Here is a 9,662-nt window from a genome sequence, read left to right on the forward strand (position 1 = left end):
AAATTGAGCATGCATTACTGCTATGATTGGAAACATAACCAGTAAAAAATCTTCCTGGCCAGGCGCGGTGGCTGGCTCATGCCTGTAATCCCAGCTCTTTGGGAGGCTGAGGCGGGCGGATCACGAGGTCAGGAGATCGAGACCATCCTGGCTAATACGGTGAAACCCCATCTCTACTAAAAATACAAAAAATAAGCCTGGCGAGGTGGCGGGTCCCTGTAGTCCCAGCTACTCGGGAGGCTGAGGCAGGAGAACGGCATGAACCTGGGAGGCGGAGCTTGCAGTGAGCTGAGATCGCGCCACTGCACTCCAGCCTGGGCGACAGAGCGAGACTCCATCTCAAAAAAAAAAAAAAAAAATCTTCCTAAACATCATATTGGATGGTTGCTAATTGTTCATCACATGGTCAAACCATCATTTCCTCACTCACTGTTGAGCATTTAGGCTGCTTTTCAGTTTATTTTTTTGAGACAGGGTCTTGCCCTGTTGCCCAGGCTGGAGTGCAGTGGCATGATCATAGCTCACTGCAGCCTTGATTTCCTGGCCTCAAGTGATCCTCCTGCCTCAGTCTCTAGAGTAGCTGGGACTACAAGCATGCCCCCATGCCTGGCTAAATGTTTACATTTTTTTGCTAGAGATGGGGTCTCGCTATGTTGCCCAGGTTGGTGTCTAACTCCTGGCCGAGGCCTCCCAAAGTGTTGGGATTATAGGTGTGAGCCACCGTGCCTGGCTGTTTTGAAGTTTTTACAATTATAAATGATGCCATGATGGACATCTTTTTTGCATAAATCTTTGCCCACATCTGCTTATTTCATTCCCATTCTTTTGTGGGGATGAGGAAGTAGTGGGGGCAAGGCAGGAAGTTGTGGGAGGAAGGCCACCGGCTTCCCAGGCAACACTGACCAACCTGGTGTGTTCCAGCCTGCTTCTCTGGGCGGGGTCCACCACTGTGCTTCTTCCCAAGGAGAGGCCTTTGCCCTGGGCTCTCCTGGAGGGCGGGGACCCTGGCCCAGCCTGCATGTGGGGCTGCACTTGTTTCTGCTGTAAAGCCAGGTTTCTCCACTGGCTCAAGAGAGAAGGGGAAAGGAGATGTTGGCCTTGAATCTGCCTCCCAAGGGAACACCAGGCAGGGGCGGGGACAGGAGTAACACATGCCTATCAGATTCCACAGCCTGTGGTCTTAACCATTACTCTGCCTATTCATTCCTTCTTTGGGAATGAAGGAATGAATGAATGAACAAATATAGAGCGATGCATCCCAAGAGGCAACGCTTTCCTTAAAAGATGAAAGCTGCGACTGGACCCTCTCAGAGCACCCCTTTCCCAAGGAGGGAAGGACACAGATGCTCCCTCCCAGCCCTGGCTGGCAAACCTCTAATAAAAAATAGCAACCACTTATCTACTAGCTTGCTATATGCTAGGCAGAGTTCTGAGTCCCTTATTAATTTAATCTCACAACGACCCTGAGAGAGGTATGTTCTGTTATCATCATCATCCCATTTTAGAGAGAAAGAGACTGGGGCACAGAGAGGTTAGGTAACTTGCCCAAGGTCACGCAGCTAGAAGTGGTAGAGGGGGCAGGATTTGAACTCAGGCAGAGCTGATTCAGGTGTGTGGACTCACAACTACACCCTTTACTGCTGATCATTCATGAGGTGCAACCTATGCCCAGTGGGTGTCCTCTCCGTAGACTGAGTCTCCTCCCCAGACACACCACTGCTTCACACAGCCCCCTGGCCCAACCTGGAGACCGCTGACCTCTCGGAAGCTCCGGACCAGCAGAACCTTTGTGTACTGCCCCCATGCTGCCTCCAGCTGAGCCTCCCAGAGCCACAGGGCCTGAAGGCCCTTTCGCAACAGCTGCCAGCGGCCCAATGCCACTGCCGCCGCCGCTGGCTCCCGCTGCCTCTTCACCAAGTGCCTCCAGGATCGAAAACATCTGGACAACAGCTGCCAGCTGGGGACAGACCAGGGCTGATCAGGGTGTGGACTGCCCTCCTATCCCCAGGGACAGCCCAGTGGCTGGATACCCTCTGAGATGCCTTTCCAGCAATCAGTAGGGTGATGACCCACGCCACAACAGGAGTATCACACTGCAGACTGGAAGAACTTCCCTCTTACTGATGGCTGGACTTGGAAACCCCACACAAGCAAGGCCCTGGGGGTGGGAGAATGCCCTCTTTATTTCTTTTATATACATACAATTTTGAGACAGAGTCTTGCTCTGTCACCCAGGCTGGAGTGCAGTGACATGATAATGGTTCACTGCAGCCTCGACCTCCTGGGCTCAAGTGATCCTCCCACCTCAGCCTCCCGCGTAGCTGAGACTACAGACATGCACCACCCCACCCGGCTGATTTTTGTAATTTTTTTTGTAGAGACGGGGTTTTGCCATGTTGCTCAGGCTGGTCTTGAACCCCTGAGCTCAAGCAATCTGCCTGCCTCAGTCTCCCGAAGTGTTGAGATTACAGGCATGAGCCACCGCATCCAGCCAGAGATTGCCCTGTTTGCCGAAAACCCAGGGTGGCCTTGGAAGTTCAGGACACTCAGTGTCCCAAACCCATGAGCATCAGTCCCTTCGTTCTTGTCCCTGGGGCCCTGGAGGCTCCCTTCATTCCCCAGCAGGGACAGGTAGTAAGTTCCTCTTCCTTGAAACCCTGCCTCCTCTCCATCAGGCCCTCATCTCCATTTGGACAGGCAAATGGGAGCGGAGTCCTGAGCATGTGTCCCCCAACTCCAACCCCTGTCCCCACCCAGCCATGGCCTCACCAGATTGCCTCAGACTCCGGGGCTGTGATGTTTTGTGCCTTGTTCTGGGAAAGCAAGAGTACATAACACAGTTCTCAGGCCAAGCAGCAGGCAGGACAGGGCACCCCCTGCCAAGCCTCCCTGCCCTGGAGCAACACCTCCCACCCCCTACCCCACCTCCAGCCTCCCCGGGCCTCTACCTTCGACGCACTGCTCGCTGGGACTGTGTCTGACAGATGGAAAGCTGTCCTCTCCTCCTCCCTGTGGACCCGCTCCCTCGGGGCCCCCTCCTCTCCTTTCTGCTTGGGTGAGACTCCCCAGGCTGTGTTGGAGAAGGCTGAGGAACAGGGGTCGGTCCCCCTGCTTCCCACCCCTCGAGGGAGACTGGAGTCACCCCTCTGTGCCCTGCCATCTTGAGACCAGGGGGAGCAGCTGTCCCCTGACCCTAGGGGGTGGGCAGGAGGGAGCCCCTGCTCAGGATTAAGGGAATCCTTGGTCCGTGTCCCCAAAGTGGTCTCAGGTGACATTAGCTTGCTTTGTGCCCAAGAGTCTGAGAGACTAGCCGGGGTCTCCAAGAAAGCCGCAGTTTCCCTGTGGCCTCGAAGGCGTCTCCTCCTCCCATCCGAGGAAGCAAGGACAGGCTGGCTGGGCTGGGGGTGGGCGGAGAATGGCTGGCCGCTGCTGGTCCAGAGGTCCTGCTGCACAGCACCGGGGGGTTCCTGGGGTGCCTGGCACCTGAGTCGGGCTGCCTCCTGCGCCAGGCAATGTACAGAAGCCAGCAGCTGGTGGACGGCAGCATGGGATGGGGCCTGAGTCTGGTTCTGACTGGGGACAGCCAGGTCCTCCAGGGTGAGAGGTTCCCCCACCAGCCTGGACCTCCAGCTCCCCAGACCACCCCAGGATCTGAGGCCTGGCTGTGTGTGCCCATCGAGAGGGGCAAAGGCTTCAGTGGGCCTGAAGTCCCCGCTAGGGATGCCTGGGGCCGGCAGCCTGGACTGCCTCAGGCAGGGAGATGGGCGAGCCAGTGGCTCTTGGGATAGGAGAGGACCCCAGGGCAGCTTGCGGGGCCCAAAGCTCCCCCCAGGCTCTGGGCAGAGGTGGGGGCTGCTGGTCTCGTTGATGCTCAGGTTGCTCTGCTGGATGGCAAACTCTCGGGCCTTCCCTTGGCGCCTCCTGGCCAGGGACTGCAGGTTGCTCTGTTGCCAGAAGCTTGAATTGACCAGTTGGCCAGTCGTGTCCTTCAGAGCTAGGCCCAGGCGGGGACCAGGGCTGGCCAGGTTGGTCTGGACTCGGCAGGGCTCCTGGTCTAGCACTGCCCCTGGGGAGGGTGTGGCAGCAGGCCCTCCCCTCTCCACCTGGCACCCGGGCACCCACTGGTCATGTCTACCACTCAGGCCGATGCCCATGCTCCTCTGGAATCTTCGTTGCTCTAAAGAGAGGAGAGACAGTCATGACTTGGGTGGCTGGCACTCAGGTGAGACAGGCGAAGCTGTCCAGGCCTCGGAGCCAGGGAGGGGACGGGGCCCCAGCAGCGGGAGGGAGCTCAGACTTCCAGGGTCTGCTGCCAGCTCTGTCTCCCTGGGTGAAGCCATGGGCAGCCCCTGGGGCTCTTGGAGTAGGGGGGTCTTGGAGCTGGACAGAGGGAAGCAGAGAGATATTTAGGAGGCTGTTGAGGGGGTCCCAGGAGAGAGATGACGGTGGTTGGGATCGGGGTAGCAGGTGGGTAAAGAGAAGATTCAGATAAACTTCAGAGATGGAGCCAGCGGGCTTGGAAGAGTCAGGTAATAAAGGGGAAAAAAAGAAAAGAATCAAAGGGGACTCCTTGATTTCTGGCTTGAGCAAAGAGGTGGTGGGGGCAGCGGGCTGGGGTGAAAGCAGGACTCCATAGTGCAACGGCTAAAGGTAAGCTGCTCTGGGAACATGGAGAGGGGACTTGGAGCTCCTCCCCAGCCCCCAAGCCCACTCCACAGGCACAGAGTCCTTGTGGGGATGGATGAGGTACCGGGAGGTTCTGGGCGCAGGGCCTGGCAGGTAGAGTGGGCCATAAAAGTTACTGCCTTTGTGGATGGGAACTAAAGCTCAGAGAGGTCAAGCAACTTGCCTCATGGTCACACAGCTGGAACACGAAGAAACTGGGATGTGAATTCAAGAATCTACATTTGTTCTTGGGCTGCTCCCCTTCTTGGCTGGCCCAGCTCTGTGGCTTTCTTTTTTTCTTTTTCTTTTTTTTTTTTGAGACAGAGTCTTGCTCTGTGGCCCAGGCTAGAGCACAGTGGTGCCATCTCGGCTCACTACAACCTCCACCTCCTGGGTACAAGTGATTCTCCTGCCGCAGCCTCCTGAGTAGCTGGGATTACAGGCACCCGCCATCATGCCTGGCTAATTTTTGTATTTTTGTAGAGACGCGGTTTCACCACGTTGGCCAGGCTGGTCTTGAACTCTTGACCTCAGGTGATCCACCCACCTTGGCCTCTCAAAGTTCTGGGATTACAAGCGTGAGCCACCACGCCCAGCCCTCTGTGGCTTTCTTAAAGCCTCAGCAGCCTGAGAAGGGATGTCCCCAGGACCGAGCTGTGGGGGCCCCATCTTAGCCAGGGGCACCAGCCAGGCCTCTTCCTGACCTCACTCTCCCAAGACCCCCCTCCTTAGGCCCCAGGCTGGGAAGACTCTGTCCTATGTCCAGCCGACCGTGGGTGGCTGATCTCTGGAATTAGCCAGGCCCTATAGGCTGGCCTGCCTGGGAGGGGGGCTCTGGGCCAATACCTAGAGGGGGCCCTGCTCCTGTAACCGCCCATCCAGGCCCACTAAGCCTCTTGCCTGGCTTCAGGAGCACTGCAGGCTTTGGGGACACATTCTCCTTGTGGCTGGCATCAGACCTTAGCTCCATGGGCTCAGGGACAGGAGTATCCTTGGTCCACTCCACAGTGAGTGGCCTGGTCTGTTTAATCAGATGGGCCCTGCGGGGAGAGGACGGGTTGCCCTGGCTCTCATTCAACCCCACCCCATTCTGATCCCTACCTCCTCCCTTTAGCAGTACTCCTGGCTGCTCTTGGCCTGGTCCCAGCTGCCTGGGGCCTGCCCCTCACTGTTCTGGTCTCTCAGGGGCTCCTCTCCCTGCCCTACTTATCATCCCCCTTTCCATATTAAGTGTCCAGGTCAAATGCTGCCCCATCCTGCCCCCCAGACCTCTCGGCTGATCTGCATACAGGTCGGAACATGCAGGTCCAGCGACCTCCTCCACGCCTACCCGGATGTCTAACAGGCATCTCAGCATTAATATGTCCAAAACTGAACTCCAGCCGTCCCCGCAACCAGCTCTCTCCCATCTCGGTGCCCCCCTTTTCCACGGATGGCAGCTCCGGCCTTCTGGTGGCTCAAACAAAAATCCTGGAGCCACCCCGATTCCCCTTCTCCCTCACACCAGTGGCTGCTCTGACAGGCTCTGCCTCCCACACGCATCCAGGATCTGACCCCTGGAGCACTGGCCGGAGTGGCCCTCACCTGCCACCTCCCAACTGGTCACCCTTATTCTGCCCTCATCCTCACGCCCGACAGCCTCCTCTTCATGCGGCGGCAGGGTGATCCTGTAAACACTGAAATCAAATCATGCCCTGCCTCAACTCTAATGCCACAGAAGCTCTCCAGCCCCCTCAGTGCCCCGTGAGCCTTCAAGGCTGTAGGCCAGAGGTTAGCAAATTACTGCCTGGGCCAGTGGTCTATTATGTGAATAAAGTTATATTGAAACAAAGCCCATTTGTTTACAGACTGTCTGCTTTCCAGCTGCAATAGCAGAGCTCAATAGCTGCAAGATACCTTAGGCTGCAAAACCTTTTTTTTTTTTTTTTTTTGAGCCGGAGTCTCACTTTGCCACCCAGGCTGGTACAATGGCGTGATCCCGGCTCACTGCAACCTCTGCCTGCCTCCCTGGGCTCAAGGGACCCTCCCGCCTCAGCCTCTAACAAGCTGGAACCACAGGCACATGCCACCACGCCAGATTAATTTTTGTATTTTTTGGTAGAGACAGGGTTTCACCATGATGGCCAGGATGGTCTCGAACTCCTGACCTCAGGTGATTGGCCCGTCTCGGCCTCCCAAAGTGCTGGGATTACAGGTGTGAGCCACCACACCCAGCCCCGCAAAGTCTTTAAAATCTGCCTGCCAGTTATGGTCCTCCCCAATTCCTCTTCCCCTTGCCCACTGTCCTCCACACACACCAGCCCCCTGGCTGCTCCTCCAAATGGCACACACGACCTCACCTCAGCGCCTTTGCGCTGCTGTCCTCTCTGCCTTCAAGTCTTGCCTCCCACATCTCAGTGAGCCCTCCCTGCCCACTGTCTCTCCAACTGTAGCAACCTGGCCTCTCCTCACTCTCTTTGCCCTGCACTTGCGGCCACCTAACATAGTGAAGAAATTAGTGTATTTCTCCCTCCAGTGGCCTAGGAGCCACACGAGGGCAGGCTGGTTTTTTTGTTTGTTTGTTTCCCTGCTGGATTTGCAGCCCATAGAACAATGCCTGACCCCCAGCAGGGGCTTGTAAATGCGCATTGAATAAATGACAACCGTGCTAGGCACCTTGCAGCCTTCAGCAGGCGTCCTGCCATTTAGTCTGCACTGCAGCCCTGGGACTTAGGTTCCCTGTTTTAGAAATGAGCACAGGAGCTTAGAAGGGCCTGTCCCACCCAAGGCCTCAGAGGGAGCACCCCAGGGCTGGCTCCACAGCGCAGACTCCTAACCAAGAACACCCCACCATCCCCTCTTGCCCAAGTTGACTTGAGGCCGCTCAATCCACAGGAGACCTTCCTGCACCCCTGCCCCTCACGCCGGAGCTCTTCGGTCCATTTCTCCGCTCCTCGTCCCCCTCCCTCAGACTCCCCCCTCCCACTCCACCCCCACCCCTGTCCACTTAAGGGGGCTCACAGCCTCCCTCCTCTTGCCACCAAAAGAGTCGGAGGTCAGTTTCCTGCCCTCATGGATCTGCCCTCACGTGCGTGGGTCCTCCTCGGGTCCTCCTTCACCCAGTCGGATTTGAATCTAGACGGGGGCTGGGACCGCTAACGATCCCCGCAGGTCGGCAGGTCGCGGGCGGGAGGGGACGTCGGAGAGCAGAGCGTGCTGCCCCGCGCTTGGCCCCGCCCAGCCCTGAGCCGTGGGCGTGGCCACCGACGTCCTGGTACAGGTTTTGCGGGGTCCTCCGCAGGCAAGGCACGTGGTCCCAGGGCAACTTTTGCACGTGCAAGATGAGCGACATTCTCTTGGCCATCAGGTCCCCGGGAACCTCCTCCACCCTCTGCCCCGAATCCTGTGGCAGCATCATTGGGGTCTGGGCTTCCTCCACCAGGCGTGCCTCCTCTTGGCTCCTTCCCGCACCTAGAGCTGCCTCCTGGAGCTCCCCCCACATCTGGGATACCCCCAGCCATGTCCCCACCACCTATGCCTCTTGGGGCTGCAGGACATGCCCCCGGCTCCCACTGGTAGGAACTCCAGGGGCAGGACATCCGGGTCATGGACACTCACATCCTCACCCGTTCCCAATAGGTGCGATGTCCCATCCAGGGATGTCTCAGATGCAGCTGGCACACCATGGCCCTCGTGGCTGAGGACACCCCCGTGATGGGCCCCCAGGATCTGGGGGGCAGCCACCACCCTGATCACCACCTGGAATGCCTCATCCTGGACCTCCTCCAATGAGCATGTCCCCCAAGGGGTCTCGGTCTGGATCTCCCATGGGTCACCCATGTCCTGTGCCTCCATGGTATGTGTGGACCTCCTCCACCGATGCTGCCTCATGGATACACTGGCCCTCCCCAACACCCACCCTATGGCTTCCGGGGGGGACTCTCTCTCCACCCAGACCCACTCCGTGGCCTCCAGTTCCCCCTCAAGGCCCACTTTGGGGCCCTCTCCCTCAGTAAATTCACATTCTTCTTCCTCCTGTTATATCTTCCCAATATCTTTTTGATTCCTTGGACCAGAGATGCTGCAGCTCCTTGCAACTAAGGCACAAATCCCTTTCAGCCTTCCCATCTTCCTTTTTAATGCCATTTTTTTCCCCATAGAAGGTATTTCTTTTTCATGTTGGTCCTAAGTATTTTGCAAATGCAAAGGAAAATAAAACTATAACAAATTTCTTGTTAAAAGAAAGAAAGAAAGAAAGGCCAGGCACAGTGGCTCACACCTGTAATCCCAGCACTTTGGGAGGCTGAGGCGGACGGATCACAAGATCAGGAGTTCAAGACCAGCCTGGCCAACATGGTGAAACCCTGTCTCTACTAAAAATACAAAAATTAGCCGGGCATGGTGGCGGGCACCTGTAATCCCAGCTACTCAGGAGGCTGAGGCAGGAGAATCACTTGAACCTGGGAGGCAAGGGTTGCAGAGAGCCAAGATCCTGCCATTGCACTCCAGCCTGAGCAACAGACCAAGACTCTGTCTCAAAAAAAAAAAAAGAAAAGAAAAGAAAAGAAAAGGCTGGATGTGGTGGCTCATGCCTGTAATCCCAGCACTTTGGGAGGCCGAGGCAGCCGGATCACTTGAGGTCAGGAGTTCAAGACCAGCCTGGCCAACATGGCAAAATCCCATCTCTATTAAAAATACAAAAAGTAGCTGGTGTGATGGTGTGCACCTGTAATCCCAGCTATTCAGGAGGCTGAGGCAGGAGAATTGCTTGGACCTGGGAGGTGGAGGTTGCAGTGAGTGGTGATCATGCCACTACCCTCCAGCCTGGGTGACAGAGTGAGATTCTGTTTCAAAAAAGAAAAAAAGAAAGAAAAGAAAAGAAAAAAAGAAAGAAAAACTCTCCCAGCCTTCAGGCACCTCAGAAACTGGCTGGACTCCACCTTAGTACCCAAGCTTTGCCGTGCCGTCAGCCTAGCTCGATCACACTTCCTTCAAGGCTGCAAAGGTCCGTCCACTTT

At 56.6% G+C, this 9,662-nt stretch overlaps 1 protein-coding gene and 1 pseudogene across 28 annotated transcripts in view; one reads left to right on the top strand and one right to left on the bottom strand.

Annotated features, from left to right (window-relative positions):
• Positions 1–7,922, bottom strand: part of C1H1orf167 (chromosome 1 C1orf167 homolog) — a 27,488-nt gene extending 19,566 nt beyond the window's left edge. For 6 of the 28 annotated variants that reach the window (XM_054679153.2, XM_063786155.1, XM_063786148.1 and 3 more), the window contains exons 1-6: positions 7,733–7,906; positions 5,566–5,705; positions 2,949–4,177; positions 2,770–2,813; positions 1,759–1,957; positions 908–1,062 (exon numbers count right to left, since the gene is read on the bottom strand). In XM_054679153.2, coding sequence (XP_054535128.1) covers positions 908–1,062; positions 1,759–1,957; positions 2,770–2,813; positions 2,949–4,177; positions 5,566–5,635 — 1,697 coding nt within the window. In that variant the 5' untranslated portion in view covers positions 5,636–5,705; positions 7,733–7,906. Of the gene's footprint in view, positions 1–907; positions 1,063–1,758; positions 1,958–2,769; positions 2,814–2,948; positions 4,178–5,558; positions 5,706–6,249; positions 6,342–7,004; positions 7,143–7,665 lie in introns of those variants that run through there. The other 22 variants (XR_010148216.1, XM_063786166.1, XM_063786137.1 and 19 more) reach the window with 17 other exon arrangements.
• On the top strand, positions 7,717–8,660 carry LOC107973535 (splicing factor 3B subunit 4-like; annotated as a pseudogene).
• Positions 8,661–9,662: the final 1,002 nt, after the last annotated feature.

Source organism: Pan troglodytes, chromosome 1, assembly GCF_028858775.2.
Source record: "Pan troglodytes isolate AG18354 chromosome 1, NHGRI_mPanTro3-v2.0_pri, whole genome shotgun sequence".
In the NCBI taxonomy this organism is placed as follows: Eukaryota; Metazoa; Chordata; class Mammalia; order Primates; family Hominidae; genus Pan; species Pan troglodytes.